The following is a 16,263-nucleotide window of genomic DNA, read 5'->3' as shown; positions in this document are numbered from 1 at the left end:
CTTTTTTAAATGTAGAATGTCCACGTAGCTTTGGCGACTACAAATCTGTGCCAGCTCCAGGCTTTAAGGGATACCTTGGGCAAGCCCCTCTTCCTCCCGATTGGGCTCTTATCCTCAACTGGTCATTCAATCCAGTGTGAATTTTAACATGAACCAACTTGAGTGCTAATCACGGGGAATAGGCAGGTTCTAAATACAGTGGTACCTTGACTCATGAACACCTCAGTTCATGACCAAATCAGTTCACGAACAAAAATCTCATAAAAATTTTGACTCGGGTCGCAAACTCCGCATTGGGTGATGACCATGATTGTGGCTACCCACCCCTCCGCCAGGTGGAGAGATGGCCACAATCGTGCTGGGGGCAGGGGGAGGAGATGGCCGAGATTGACCGGTCTTTCCTACAGGAGTGCACCCGTCTTTCCTGCACGAGCACAACTACGATCTTGGCCATCTCACCCCCCCCCCGCCGCAGCACCACTGTGCCTGTCTCCCCCCCCCCGAACATGCCCACATTCGCACCCATCTCTGCCCCATCTCTGATGATGTGCAGGGATGATGGGTGTGATCACGCTTGTGCTGGGGGGCGGAGAGATGGCCACGCTCATGCTCAGGGTGGGGGGGGGGAGATGGCTGCTATCTTTGTTGTTCTTTGTCACTTTGCTTCACAAATAGTTACAGAATGGATTAACCTTATTTACATTGAACCTTAGGGGAAATTTAACTTGACTCATGACCAATTTTGGTTGGGCCAGAGTCCTGGAACGTATTACGTTCATGAGCCAAGGTACCACTGTAAATAAATAAACAAGTGGAGCATACCAATTTTCTTGTCATGGCAAGAAGTAAGCAAGTCATCATAGCAAGCAGCAGCATGCCTACAGGTGAATCAGGGCCGACACTAGGTCTGCGCCTATGACACCAGCCCTCCTTGGTCATGAAACCTTCTACACTAGCAATTCAAACACAGCTATTGATTTTGGTATCGGCATTTTCCATTTTAAGGCAGACTAGGCTTTGCTACCTAAGATAAAGTACAACACAGAACTGTTTAACTTGGCATAATGTGATACCATTTGACACGGAATGTATCATTTGATATGAAATAGTACACTGCATACTAACAGTAGGAAAGATCTAACCAACCTTGAACTTCAAACGCATAATGAACATGACAGAATGAACGGGAATGTTGAGTACTCTGCAGGATGCACTATTTCTCCCTTCTGCTGTCTCTCATCACCAAATGATATATATGGCATAATATAAATGTTCCTTTTGTGCCACAAAATCATCACATTAGTGTTAGTATTTATGCTTCTAATAAAAATGGCTGCCCTTGATTCATATACTGAAATTCCAGCTATGCACAGTTCCATTTCCTTTTAGGTACTACAATGCAACAAAATTATGTTTTCCCTTCTACTTTTATTTGACAAAAACTCCTGTAGCTTAAGTAGTACCACTTAAATGTGAAAAATATAAACAAAACTCATCCCCTCATTATTAAAATATATTTACTCCGGCTGATACAAATCTACAATATTACAAATGCACACAGGTATATCAGTTTTGATTAAATCAATAAATTTGAATGTTGCTAATTTAAAGAAATCTTCACTATTGAGTAGCTTACTAAGTAGCTGTTATATGTTTTCTATAAATGATACATTAACTGCTTTCATGAATGACTGCCGTAGCATATTTTTATTTGACAAGAAATTATCAGTATGATAAGCCCATAAAACACTGCATTTCAACTAAGAGTCCATGGATGGCCCATGCCACCCCAGAGACCCATGACTGAGGGGGAACAATAACCTAGATTGCCTGAATCCCAGTCCTGCACTCGCAGCCGCATCACAAAGGCTCCCTTCCCTTTACATCTATGTATCAGGTATTTTTGCAAAAGACCATTACCAGATTCTCATTCCATACGGATATACCAGACATTTCCAATTCCCTTTATTGTATCATTTTTATTATGCAGTTAGATCTTCATACTTACTACTCTGTAAATCAAATTCTATTTAGAACTGTAGAACCCAGATCGCCTGAGTTCCAGTCCCACACTCTTAACTACTATACCACACTAATGCTCAATTCAATTTGTTGTGTCTGCATATACACCAAACAAATGGAAGAGTTTTCCCAAAAAAGGACATGTCTTCTGAATCAGCCAATTCCAAAGCAATTCTGCAGAAATGCAACCTACTCAGAAGTGGCCAGTGTGGCAACCAAGAACATCAGCTGGGGAAGCATGCTGATATTTAAGTGGATCAGAGCAAGCACGGAGAAAGTATTTAACCCTTTGATTTATCTACTGAGGAAAACTCCCCTTCTGAATATACTGTTTTCTTTACAGGGAAATCCCCCAAGAGCTTCTGTACCTTGACCTAACAACTTTCCCCTATTCTTTTACCCCATTGTAGAAAAAGAAATGTCACTCTGGGGAAAAAAAAGCAGGGGCAGAGAGGCAGAAGGAAGTATATGTTCTAAACTGCAGTATCCTTAATGAGTGGGGCGTTTTTAATAAATTATAATTTCAACAATGAAATAAGCTTGATTAAATGTTGTAGCATAACAGGAATGCCTGATTTCTAGAACCAAATAGCAGCATATTTACAAAACTTCTACTTCAACAGAAAAAAGATGGCTGCTTTAGAAGACAAAGGATGCATAGAACTGTGGTATTTTTTTCTGCTTTCAGCAGTAATTTTCAAATAGAATAGTTCTTCCAACTAATTTCTGGTTCTTGGACAAATTCTTAAAGTATGCAATTGATTTAGGCAGCGTTTTCTTAATTTTAGGAGCATAGTATTGAAGTGGGAACCTAAGGGTGACTTCCACTGTTGAGCAAACAGACTTCTGCTCATTCTGCATAAGGTGCTTATTCAATCATAGATTGATTGAACCCCAATTATCGAGTCAATTATCATGCCAAGGCTTTCACTTATGTAGGATTTCACAAATAGGAGTAATCCTTTGTTTCAAACATACACTACCTCCTACTAAAAAGTACCTAAGAGATAATTATTGGGATCTTCCTTGGAGCTCTCCATCAAACTATTTATTATGTCAATAATGATGATGGAACTTTCTCAGCCAAATAAATAGCTCTGAATGTTGTTGATGTTTTCTTGAAGTAAGGTTATTCCTAGACATTTCTCCTTCACAATTATGATTGCCTTATAGGCAAAATAAATACCTTTGTGATGATATTTTTACTTATAGCCAATTCTTATAAGGATTTATCATTTACTTATTACTGGCATTAGAATAATTATAAAATAAACTGCACGAGAACTGAAAGCAATTTACTGAACAAATACAACTTTTAAGATTGCCTTGAGACACTTTATAGGGGTCTTTGACTAAAGCAATTACTAACAACAAACAATTTTAAATGCGATTATAAATTACATATGACAAAATGGTCTTTACCCCATGAAAGCCCATGCTGTAATACACACTTTAGCCTTTAATGTACTACAGAACACTTCTCTGTTAATTGAACAAGGAGCAAATTTAACTCAAAAATTCAGATACATGACATGTATCTTATTCCTATGATTGTTTTTCAGCAAAACACCGAGATATGCATCCTCTTCAAAGCAAGTAAGTTTTTAGAAGCTAATTCAGAACATGTAAATAGGAGAGATTTGGTAATTCTTAAGTGCAACATACCTAACTAGCAATACACAAGCAGGACAAGAATATGACTATCCTGAGCCACAGAACAGCATGAGTAATTTATCTTTCAGGATATTTAAAGGCTTTTATGTATTAACCCCAGTTCAGGGGATGAACATGCATAATGAGAAGACCCACATATATAATAAGAGGACTCACATTTCCATGGAAGGTGGGTGGTTCCACACATTATGGAGTGAATGTGTGTGTAATTATAATGCAATGCCAAGGGCATCTCTGTAAGTGAAGTCCCAGTACAGAGACTGGGACAGCAATCTGAAAATGGTCTAATGGCCCAATCCTATGAATGTCAACTCTGAATTAAGTCTTTCTGAATGAAATGAAATTCACTAAGTGCATATTTGATTTGTTACTTTGCTTTCACTTTTTCACATGTGGAAAATCTCGCACTGCCTTGGGAGTGGGACGCTGAGTGACTATCAGGGCTACATCCTAATCACAGAGAATGTTTGATATCTTATTTTGAGAAGCAAGATTTGAAGAGCTCTGGAGTATGAGAGAATCATAGAATCATAGAATAGTAGAGTTGGAAAGGGCCATGAAGGCCATCAGGTCCAACCCCCTGCTGGTGCAGGACACCAGTTACACTATCCCACTCAGAAGAGTTTGTGCTGTGCCTTTTATAGCTTCCTGATTTCTTTATCTTTCAATTTTCATTTTTAAGTGAATACTTTTATTCCAGCTTTCCCTGCTAAACTCTCCTATTCCAGTCCCAATGCATTGCGTACATTGATTTAATACACCACCATCCCTCCTTCTTTAAAGTTTTGATCATTCTTGCAGTTGTTTGTGTTAGCCTAGTCAGCCTTTTATATCTTTGGTTAGACATTGGCTGTACAGGCAGTGGCCTGGTTTCCAACATGACAGTCCACCATGGGTTTATTTGCCCATGGACACTATTCTATCATTCTGGGCATGACACCTGTAGGTGCCTGGCTTGGTCTGGTTTGTTGTGCCATATGAAGCCAGACCACAAGGGGTTTGAGGGTCAGACAGCCCTCAGGTAACCCATGACTTGTCTTAGGGTTACTCGAAGAATATCTAATTGCTCAAACCACCCGTGTCATATGGGTCTGCATAACATGGCAACACATAGCAAGCCAGGTGTCTGTGGCCACCCAGCACAATGCAACGGCCTCCAGGGATAGGTTAACCCACCATAGGCTCCTGTGTCCTGTGAAGTGGGCCAGAGTTACTTCTCTCACATACCTTTCTGCATCTTAGCACTCTTGAGGTGCTTGTGAAGGGTTTACTCTTCCTCTTTTCTTTTAGTACTGTGTCAGCAATGTATATGCTAGTTACAAAACCTCACTGTTAATGTCACTACTACACTGTCCTGTCTTACTGAGCTTTCCTTTGTGGGTGGCGTTTCCCCTTCCCTCCTCTGTTTGTGCGACTAAATTTATTTCACTGCTGTAGGTGACCTATTATTTTGCAGTGACTAGTGAGTTGCTGTGTTACAGGTTAGGCAACTAACAAACTGGCCTGAATCAAATTTCCTGTTCTGTCTTGACATGCACATGGTGGACATGTTGTGAGTAGACCCAGCTGGAGCCGGGGGTCAGACTAGATGGCCCAGGAGACCCCTTCTGACTTGCTCTTTTTCTGTGTTTCTAAATCTGCAGACTCTTGTGCCCAGTGCACACCCCGAATACATGTGGTTTTGAATTAAGACTCAAAACAAGGAGTGATATTGTATTCTTGCCCCTTTCCTGAGCGAAAACACATTTTTGTAAAATACATTTAGACACTGAAAAAGCAGATTCTAATTCTCCATTTGTTAAAATAAACTACAAAGGTGGGAACAGATTCCTCAAGTAAATCATGCACATTAGACTCTTGTGGTGGTTCTTATTCAGAGATGCAATATAACATGCCAGCATGTTTGTCTAAAATACTGAATAATTATTCAGCAAATGTATCTCAGCACAGACAAAAATAGTTGGTGTGCACACAGATTCAGAATTAAAGCCTAAACAGCCGTGCACATACCTCAGAGCAGTAGCATCTCTGCAGTAAGTCGGGGGGGGGGGGCACGTAGTGACACTGCAGCTGTAATATTTCTGAACTAGGACATTCCTAAAAGGGCAGTAGCTATTAACGCGCCTAGAAATGTAATTCTTACTAAAAGATTTAGCAGCTTAGTGCAAAGTAAAAAAAAAATATATATATATATCCTGATATAATAGTTAGCTATGCAGAAAAAAATTGCTTAAACTAATATTAGAGGGAATATATTTCAGCATCGGTCTTGTCTTATAATCTCATAGCCTGGGGCTAGCATAAAAGGTCATGGATAATTGGTGAAAGAGTGATGGATGATGCTCAAATGTGTCTCTTTAACAGTTTCTGCTATGATAGGGCTCTGGCAGAATTGTTAAAGGAACAAGAATTTCACTATATTGAAATGTTATCACTGATTCATTAAATGTCTGCCTTTTAAGGAAAGAAATATATCAAAGATTCAGGTTCTACATTTAAATTATGCTCTGTTTTTTACAATGTTTACATAAATAGAATGTGGGGGGGATTACCAATTAAGACTTCTGTCCCCATATTATTTAAAATGAATTTAGTACAGAAGTGCAGTGACTGAGAGAGTGAACACTTTATTGACATGCAATTAATTAAATGTACCCCTACAGCTGAAACAGCCGTGAATAGTTAGGGTGCATTTTTGATTTATAGATTGCACAGGCAGAAATTTTGTTTAGCCAAAAGGATGTCATTGTGGCACCTATACAAAATTCATGTTTTTAAAAATGCAAGATGAGAGCCAGTGTGGCGCAGTGGTTAAAAGCATGGGACTGGAACTCGGACGATCTGGGTTCAAGTCCCCGCTTGGCCATGGAGCCAACTGGGTGACTTTGGGCCAGTCACAGGCTCTCAGCCCAGCCTACCTCACAGGGTTGTTGTTGTGGGGATAAGGTGGAGGAGAAGAATGATGTAAGCTGCCTTGAGCCCTTTGTAGGAAAAAGGCAGGATATAAATCGAAATAAAAAAATAAGATATATGACATCAAGCATTATATTGCCTCAGCTCTGTTGTTACAGGGAAAAAAGCTTGATTTGGTGTGTGGAGCCCGGGGAGCCTCGTTCCTCTTGCTGGAGGTCACCCAGCTCTCCAAAGGGCATCTTTCCCTCTTGCATTCTCTCCCAACGTCATAAAAATAAACCCAGTATGGACTTACAGAAAGATCAGCTGATGTTAAAGGAAGCTTGTTCCCCGAGTTGCATCTGATGCTGCATTCTGTTTCTTCTTGTATACACAGAATCTGACTTAATCTACCCTGTGAGCCTTTGGACAGGGCACAATACCCAGGGTTACAAGTACATACAAACATGACACTTCCGCCTGGCATCTGCACCTGAGGTTCCTGGGCTCTGACAAACCACACGTTCATAAAATGTACAGAGCAATAATTGACAGTTGTAGCACATTATGGAAGGGTCAAATCTGCAGCCACTCACCTTTATTTACTGTACTGGGTAATCGAAAGGATGCACAGAGACCATTGGTGAAAATACCAGCTTGCATAAACTGAACAGATATAGCAAGGAAGCTACTAAAACATACGTCCTTGTCCCATCAAAGAACATCTTCCCTTACACCTAGAAGTATTAGGTCTTATATATGTAGCTATGAGAAAAGTTTTTTCCTAATACGATATTCATAAATGCAAGTACATCTGATTCACTTCCAAGCTTCCAGATTACTCTGGATAATTTTCTGAAAGAAACACATTTGCTGGCAGTCTATGCTTTTGCCTAAGGAGTTTGTCCAACCATCTGTGTTAAGGATCAGGGTTGGGTTAGGGTTAGTAGAAACTGAAAGGAGGGAGATGCAGGACTTTTTTTTGTCATAGAACGCACTGGAACAGCATTCCGGCACCATTTTTCAATGGATTTTACGAAGTGATTTTGGGGTAGCAGATCAGCAGCAAACATCATTAACATAGTGCCTGCAGGCTGCTATTGTGTCTGCGATCTGCTATCTGATAGTGAGAGATAGCGGCTTGGGATTGGTGTGTGTGCTTACTGCTGGAGGTGATGTGAGTTCCGGCACCTTTTTTTTTCCTACAAAAAAAGCACTGGGGAGATGTAACAATGTTCTCCATCCAAGCTATGTCCAGTGATGGCTAAACATACCAGGACCAAGCAACGAGACAGGGAAGCATGAAATTGCTACTCTTATTCAAGATCTTTTAGAATTAACAATTCAATATATTGTTTGATTCAGGTGTTATTACTCTCCTGCCTCTGTCCCAAGCACACATACAGTCACAGATCTATGGGGCATGTGTACTGCTGTCAGGATCTGGGCAGCTCTGGGCTCCATCTGGTGGCCAGAACCAGCACTCCCTCAGCCTCCTGATAAGTTCCAGCCTGGAGCCCTGGGGGAAGAGCTATATGAGAGCAAGCTCTTGTCTCCAGAACTTGCCTAAGTAATACAGGTCCTCCTGTTTGCTGTAGCACCTGTATCTTGCCCAACCCAGTCCTGCTGTCTCACCTCAGCAACACAGGTCTTTCAGCAAGTTGTGGCATGGTTCATCTCCTGTACCTTGCCTGACCCTTGATGCACCTGGTCCCTGTTGTGTTGTGCCTGCTGTGTTGCCTCCGCAACACAGGCTTCCCTGCTTGCTGTTGGCAGGTTCCTGCAACTGGTGCCTGCTTTCTCTTGCTGTATTTTGCTACGTTGTTGCCACCGTCTGGTCCAAAATTACTGGAGGAATTTCAATTATTGCGGCCCAATGATGTGGACAAGGTGCTTGGAAGAGTACGTCCCACCACTTGCCTATTGGATCCTTGCCCGTCTTGGTTAATAAATAACTCCAAGCACGGGATTGGGACCTGGATTTTGGAAGTGGTTAACGCTTCTCTGAGGGAGGGTCGAGTGCCTGCCCCTTTAAAGGAGGCGGTAATACGACCGGTCCTGAAGAAAGCGTCACTGGATCCAGAGATGGCCACTAACTATAGACCTGTGGCCAACATCCCGTTTCTGGGCAAGGTGCTGGAGCGAGTGGTGGCGGGACAACTCCAAGCACTCTTGGAGGAAACTGATTATCTGGATCCTTTTCAGTCCGGCTTCAGACCCGGGTACAGTACTGAATCTGCCTTGGTCGCCCTGTACGACGACCTGTGCAGGGAGAAGGACAGGGGGAGTACATCCCTGTTGGTTCTTCTGGACCTCTCGGCGGCTTTCGATACCATCGACCATGGTATCCTTCTGGATAGACTTGCGGGATTGGGGGTTGGAGGCACTGCTTTGCAGTGGTTCCACTCCTATCTCGACGGTCGATTCCAGAAGGTAGTGCTGGGGGACCATGTCTCTACGTCATGGCAGCTATGCCATGGGGTACCACAGGGCTCCATTCTATCCCCTCTGCTATTTAACATCTATATGAAACCGCTGGGAGAGGTCATCAGGAGGTGTGGGCTGCGGAATCATCAATACGCTGATGATACCCAGCTTTACCTCTCATTCTCCACTAATCCAGGTGAGGCAGTGGCTGTGCTGAACCGGTGCTTGGCCGAGGTAAGGGAATGGATGAGGGCCAATAAACTGAAACTCAACCCAGACAAGACGGAGGTCCTGTTGGTTGGTGGATCGGGTTTCGGAGAGGGTGGATTTGACCTGGTCCTGAATGGTGCAACACTCCCTCTTAGGGATAAGGTCCGCAGCTTAGGAGTACTCCTCGACCCGGAGCTTTCTTTGGAAGCTCAGGTGACAGCGGTAGCAAGGAACGCCTTCCTTCAGCTTCGGCTGATTAATCAGCTGCGCCCCTACCTGGAATACGACTGCCTGGCGACGGTGACACACGCGCTGGTGACTTCCCGCCTAGACTTTTGTAACGCGCTTTACGTGGGGCTTCCCCTGAAGACAGTCCGAACACTTCAATTGGTGCAAAATAGAGCTGCCAGGTTGCTGACGGGGACGGGGCGTTATGCTCACATGACTCCAGTCCTCCATCAGCTTCACTGGCTTCCCATTGAAGCCCGGGCCCAATTCAAGGTGTTGATTATGACCTACAAAGCCCTAAACGGCTTGGGTCCTGGCTACCTGAACGAGCGCTTACGTCCGTATATGCCCGACCGCCCTTTGAGATCTGCGGGAGAGTCCCTTCTCCGGGAACCCTCCATGAAAGAAATTAGGAGAGTAAGTACCCGAAGGAGGGCTTTCTCTGCGGTGGCGCCCAACCTATGGAATTCACTCCCCAAAGAGGTCCGCCTGGCACCGTCGTTACTGGTTTTTCGGCGCCAGGTAAAGACCTTTTTATTTAAACATCATTTCAATTGTTAAAACATATGATCTGGCCTGGGCAACTTCTTCTTCCTTCTCTTTCTCCTCCTATATTTTTATTTTATACTGATAATTTTAATTTTGTATTTGTAAATCAATGTATTTTTTGTATTGTTATATTTAATGGTAATTTATTATGTACTATTGTATTTCAATGTATTTTATCATGCTGTAAGCCGCCCCGAGGTTTCGGCAAGGGGCGGCATAGAAAGGTTATAATAATAATAATAATAATAATAATAATAATAATAATAATAAGCAATGCAGTTATTCCTGTTGGCTGTGGCAAGGTACATCTCCTTGTGTTATCCTAGATGCATCTGCTACCCACTATGCATTGCTGTGTATTGTCTTGCCTTGTTTGCCACACTTTCATAGCTCTTGAATTCCATCAAGTTATCCTACCTCAAGGTATCTGGCTCCTTGTTTTTTCTTGCCTTCCTACTCTTGACTTTTGGTTTGTTCGTGACAGTGTCCTTACTTTGCCCTGATGCATACTTCTGCTTCCTGACCTTGGCCTGCTCTCTGCAGAGGATTTGGACTTGCTATTGAACTTTGGACACTACATTTCCTTGGGTTATGTTGCCCTGGTCCAGATGCCTCTGTCTTGTCTCCTGCTGCTCACATCCCAAAGTGTGACAACTGCCTTCTTCCCCTCCTTAACACCCGTATCATGATGAGAGGTTTCTGATCTTTGTGTTCAGAAAAGAAATGATAGTTTACACATTAAGGATGATTTGCTCAACCCATGCTTTGCCAGGTTTTGATGAAACAGCAACCTATAATCTGTCACAAATCAGAAGGTTCTAATCAGAGCACATGAGGGAATAAAGCGGAGCCTGAGGGTTGCAGTTACTTGCACATATAACACCATGGTTGGGCACTGTACCTGAAACAACTCAATATCTGTGCTAGTTTGTACCTGAATACCTCTGGCTATGGGGTGGCATACAAATGTGATAAACAAATTAAAAATACCTTATGAAAACAGGTAAGTTTTTTCCTTTCATTAGATGGGTTCCTAATTTTATTCAGAAGAACTTAAAATACAAATGTAAAAGTGTGTGCTTATGTAAGAAAAAGACAAACAGCAACAGAGACTCTGTTTTTAATTTAGCAGGCAAAAGCTCTCACCTGGATGACAACTTTCAGGAAGATCATACTAAAAAAATAATCCTAATTTAGGAGTTATGGACTACATGTGGACATATACTTTTCTGAGATACCTGGAACCATACTGATACTAACTAAAAAATTGTTTTTTATTGAAAGCTGTCCCAAGACACTAGTGGTGGACGGGTTAGAAAAGCTTTTAATCAATCAGTCAATCAATCAATCAAATAAAAGTCTGCAGTGCAAGCCAAGGCAGACTAGTCTTGGGCTGGTATGTATTTGACTTAAACATACCAAGCAACCATTTATTTTAAATCAAAGCAAGCAGACTACTGATATAATGCAACCAACAATAAAAGAGCATGCAATAATAAACATTAGAATTCACAATTCTTAATACCTAAGAACTTCAGCTGAGTCATTTTAATTATACTAACGGTTTTCGGTGTTGTTCCGCAAGTTATGGAACACTGACTTCTGTTAACTTAATGCTTATCAAACACTGTCGCCTAGCCTGCACATTACAGTAAAGCACCATGGCTTAGCTCACCCACAGGGATGTAAGAATGAGATGCTTATTAGTATTTTGAATATGCAAGCTTCAGCAATGGCACACAGCAGTTTCGTGTGCCTTGTGAAGCCGGGTGTCATGGGTTATTCAAAGATTAAACAAACCTTGGATAACCCTAGGAGAACCCATGCTGACATATTATGCCATGCAAACTGGTCCAATGGGAACACTGTATTTTTCCACTCTACAATTACCATATTAAAACTTGCGATTGCATATATTCCTGCTAACCCAGAAATCATTTTGGCTGAAGCTCATAAATAAGTTTCCCAAACAGACGTCTCTTTCTAGTCTTTAAACTCTAGATAGACCCCCCTGCTGAATGGATGGATGGATGGTCCTACCCTGAGTTCTTGGCATTCGTTTCCTGCGATCCCTGAACGCTGCTCCAGATTGCAGTGCTTCAAGAAGATTATCCATCACTCCTGTTTCTTCACCCTCTGTGAATAGCAGAGAAAGTAAAATTAATCTTTTTGCAATTAAGGCTATAACATAAGGGTAAAAAATATGGAAAGCAAACATTTATCTAGAACCACTACATTAAAGGCATATAATGTACTATAATGAAAGTGGCAAGTTCCATGTAATACCAGTGACTTGTTTATTTATAAATTTGATTAGTATAATTAATTTCCACTGTCTTTTCTTCTGATGTTTAAAGACCTCATCTTGTTTATTATCAGTGACATGCTCCATATGCAAATAAACAGGTGCGGATCGCCAATTGCTGTGACATCCATAAGGTCCTTATACAGATCCCTAAGCCTGAAACTGGCAACGTTTAGCAGAACTGATGCACATGAAACCATTTGAGAGGAAAGAGTTTGTTGCCAATCAGTGCAGAAGGAGAGCTTTTCCGAGTACCACTTTTGCCATTCATTTCGATGGCACTGAAATATTCACAGGAGCAACAAATATACAAATGTATGAGAAAGCAGTTGCAAGCAGGGAGTCAATTTCTACCAATCTCAAGTACGGATGTCAAATTAACATACTTAACATGTGCCCCTTCCCTCCTCGCTTTTAATAATCAGGTATGATTATACTAAAACTTCAGTATTAGGAGAGACAGTCTGGAAAGGAAGTACCACTAAAGAAAACTTAACACTCTAACAATCCATACGCAAAACCACATTCAACATTTAGGTCTCAGAATTACTTCTGTTCCTCATGGATTATGGAATCTGGTTAAAACATTTTATTTATTTGTCCACTATTTGTGTTAATGCTGTTGTTGTTATTGCTAAGTACATTTCTGCACCACCCACAGCAAGAGCTCTCTGGATGGTTCCCAACATTAAGTCACCCATCCAGATTTCAACCAGACCTGATGCTGCTCTGCTCCAAGGTGAAGCAGGATCAGGCACTTTGGGCTATATGAAAGCTAATGTGTAACTCCTTGTTTCAATTTGTTCTGTTAATAAGGGCCTGTAGCAGCATGTACTAATGCAAGAGATACAGGGTAGGAAAGCTGTAAGTCTGAAGAGGACCAATGAGCCATGCTACTTACTTTATCTATAATCATATTACATTTCATCTGCAGAGGGTCGCTACATACACTGAAGGTTGGCGGTGGTTTTCTTTGTTTACACCTGTGGATTGTCCATCATCAGATGCAGTGCCATCAAAAATGAAGGCTGCACAACTTTGCATTATTTTAACAATGCTGCATTTATTTGACTTGTGTCGTTTTAAGCCCGCTGAGCACTAATTGGTGACAAGAATGCCACATAGCTGAACTGTGCACAGAGTCTCTAGCCTGTCCGCAGTCAGAAGCACTGAACATCTGCAGATTTCAGTGGGAATTAAATAAACCTGCCTGCATAGTTGTTGCACATGCACGCAAGCAGGGATATGCAGAGTTTCATACTAGCATGTCCTTGTTTTTTATTATGAGAACTTGCTCAGATCAAGAGTCTATCACTCTCACTATGCCAGAAAGCCCCAAGCTGAAATGGAAAGCTGGACTGCAGTGCCAGTAAAGCATGTGGTACAGGGAAGGCCACCCTTATACTTTGGTTTTGAGCTGCTCTTTTCTTAAAATCTATTTTTTTGCCATTTAGATTTCTCTGCTTGTAAATGTTACCTCAGAATGAAATAATGAATTACTCTGCTCTATTTTTTTTAAGTCACATTGCTCCATTCTAGTTTTAAAAAAATACATGAAAATGTAAAATTCATTTGAGTGTACTTTTTAGACCAAATACCAGTCCTGTGGTCAGTGCTTGAAAAGTCTTTTGTTAATTTTAAAAGCAAAAAAGTAGAAAAAGGCTGAGAGATAAATGCTAGAAGCACTAGGATAAGCCAGTAACATCATCACTAAACAAATCTTACTCTGCTGGCTCACCACCTTACTGCCTAAGTATTCTCTTGAAGTGGCATTCCCAGTCCATAGCTGCAAAACTCCAGTTTAGGAAAGACAGAAAGACAGAAAGATAGAAAGAAAGAACCAATCTGCTCTGGTGCACATCAAGTAATTATCTATAGCAATTTGGGCAGGCACGGAACAAGCTGCTAATGGTGTAGATTACGCAAAACATTTCTCCAGCACACTAAGTTTCCAAACTTACATGGTTAATCATATAGATCTGACATTTCATCCATCTCAGGAGCAACAGAAGGGATTAACCATCTTTATTTTTTATAACTATACTTTATCAGAAGAATCAGCACTAGGGTTTATATAGCTTATTTACAGATATATTTGCAAAAGCAGGGAATCAAAGCATTTCAGCATAGTTCACAGATAAATGAATTAACCTAAAGAAACAATTCACAAGGAGGAAAGGCAAAAGCTGAGAGAAAACGAATGATAAAATGAAAGTTTGGAAGATTTTGTACCAAAAGAGTAATAACAGAAATCATGCAGCTATGGGATAACTCTTTTTGTCACCAATGGGAAAACATAATGATTGGATTACTTGACATAATAATGTATTGTGTGTTGCTATCCTTCATGGACTTTCTTGTCAATCCCGAACAATTTCCTCAAAGCAGCTTGTTCAAGGGCAAAAGGCCACTGCAACAGCTTATGATGGGTTGCCATATCACCTAACCTGGGCAACTGACCACATCATGGGTACAGGAAATTGGCTTCTAAGTCTTTTGGCATATAATTCTCTGCAAAAGCAGACAAAAAGCAAACAACAGACGTCTTGCAATTCTTAATAAGTCTTCCTTAAAAAATAGAGTTTAAACTTGGACTACTGCCAAATTAACCACCTTTGTAACTGGGGTAACTCATACTTCTGCATGTTCCTGAGGCAGTAGAATTTTGTGAATCAGCACAAAGGACACCACTGGAACACAAATCCCATTTTCTCACTCCCCAGAATCTTGCCACAAAGGAAGGGAATGAGTTGCTACCTCCCTTCATGAGCTAGGATCACACACGGCTTTGGTAACATTTGATTGCTTGCCTGTTGACTACTGTCACATGCAGAAAGTGGGGAGGAATAAACTAGTCTGCAATTTCGATGATGAAATTCCTTCTGCACAATTCCCATCCAAGGTTTCCTACTTGCACAAATGCAAATGTGTAGTTAAAATAGGTGGCATATAGATATTTTAACTAAATCAATCAGAAATAAAATGTGTGACTAAATACACTGTTTTTAGTCACAAAGTCATGCCCGACACATCATGACCCCATGGACAACATTCCTTCAGGCTCTCCTGTCTTCCACCATCCCTTGGAGCCCGCCCATGCTCACACCCACTGCCCCAGTAACTCCATCTAGCCAACTCATCCTCTACTGTCCCCCTCTTCTTTCCCAGAATCAGGGTCTTCTCTGAGTTGAGAGTTGTTCCTTCTCAGACTAAATACTAAATACATACATACCATTAGGAAATATTTGCAAAATGTTGTTCCTCAAAATTATTGGAAACAAAATAATAAAATGTTTGGCAACCATCAGGCATTCCCTTCAAAGTACAACTGTGGCACTCTATAAAAGGACTGTCTGTAGCTGTCAAAAGTGTTTCATGTCAGCTGTTCTTTGCAATTTTCAGGGGGAATAAAGTTTAATGGAAAAAATCATGAAAAGGCTTACGGACATGGCAGGGACAGGCACGTTGGCATGGTGTTTTTTTTTTTTTTTTTTTTTTTGCAGTATCTTCTGTGATGCCTATGGAATGAAATGAGGGAGGCCCAATAACACACTGATCATCTGTTGGGCTCCCCATGGTTGAGGATACAGTCAGCAACTCACTGTGGCTTAAAGCAAGGATGGGTTAACATGATATGTGAATGCACTCAATTATAGTTCAGAGTTTGCTTGTTTGTTTTTTTCAATGAAAGAAAGAGCCAAGCTACAAGTCTGCATTTTTCTTATATCTTACTAAAATTGGGAAGAACTATCAGATATCCCTGTCCAAATGGTGCCACAAGGACCACAACTGTCATTTTGCTCTCCCCTTCCTTATTCATTTGTCAGAAACATTTGCTGCATGCTAGTAAGAAAAGTAGAGGGAATGAAGATGGAGAAAATAGCAACTGTGGGGCGACAAGTCTCTTCAAATCAGTTGGAGGTTTGTGCCCTGAATGAGGAGTTGGATATTTCATT

At 41.3% G+C, this 16,263-nt stretch overlaps 1 protein-coding gene across 3 annotated transcripts in view; it reads right to left on the bottom strand.

Moving 5' to 3' along the window:
* The window catches only part of DIAPH2 (diaphanous related formin 2), a 296,692-nt gene that overhangs the window by 65,400 nt on the left and 215,029 nt on the right, over positions 1 to 16,263 (bottom strand). For all 3 annotated transcript variants that reach the window (XM_044427231.1, XM_044427232.1, XM_044427230.1), the window contains one exon: positions 12,043 to 12,138. In XM_044427231.1, the coding sequence (XP_044283166.1) occupies positions 12,043 to 12,138 (96 nt within the window). The remainder of the gene's footprint in view (positions 1 to 12,042; positions 12,139 to 16,263) is intronic.

Source organism: Varanus komodoensis, unplaced genomic scaffold, assembly GCF_004798865.1.
Source record: "Varanus komodoensis strain SLA01 unplaced genomic scaffold, ASM479886v1 scaffold18_3, whole genome shotgun sequence".
Classification (NCBI taxonomy): domain Eukaryota; kingdom Metazoa; phylum Chordata; class Lepidosauria; order Squamata; family Varanidae; genus Varanus; species Varanus komodoensis.
The sequence above is the reverse complement of the archived record's forward strand: the minus strand, read 5'-3'. Positions and strand labels throughout refer to the sequence as shown.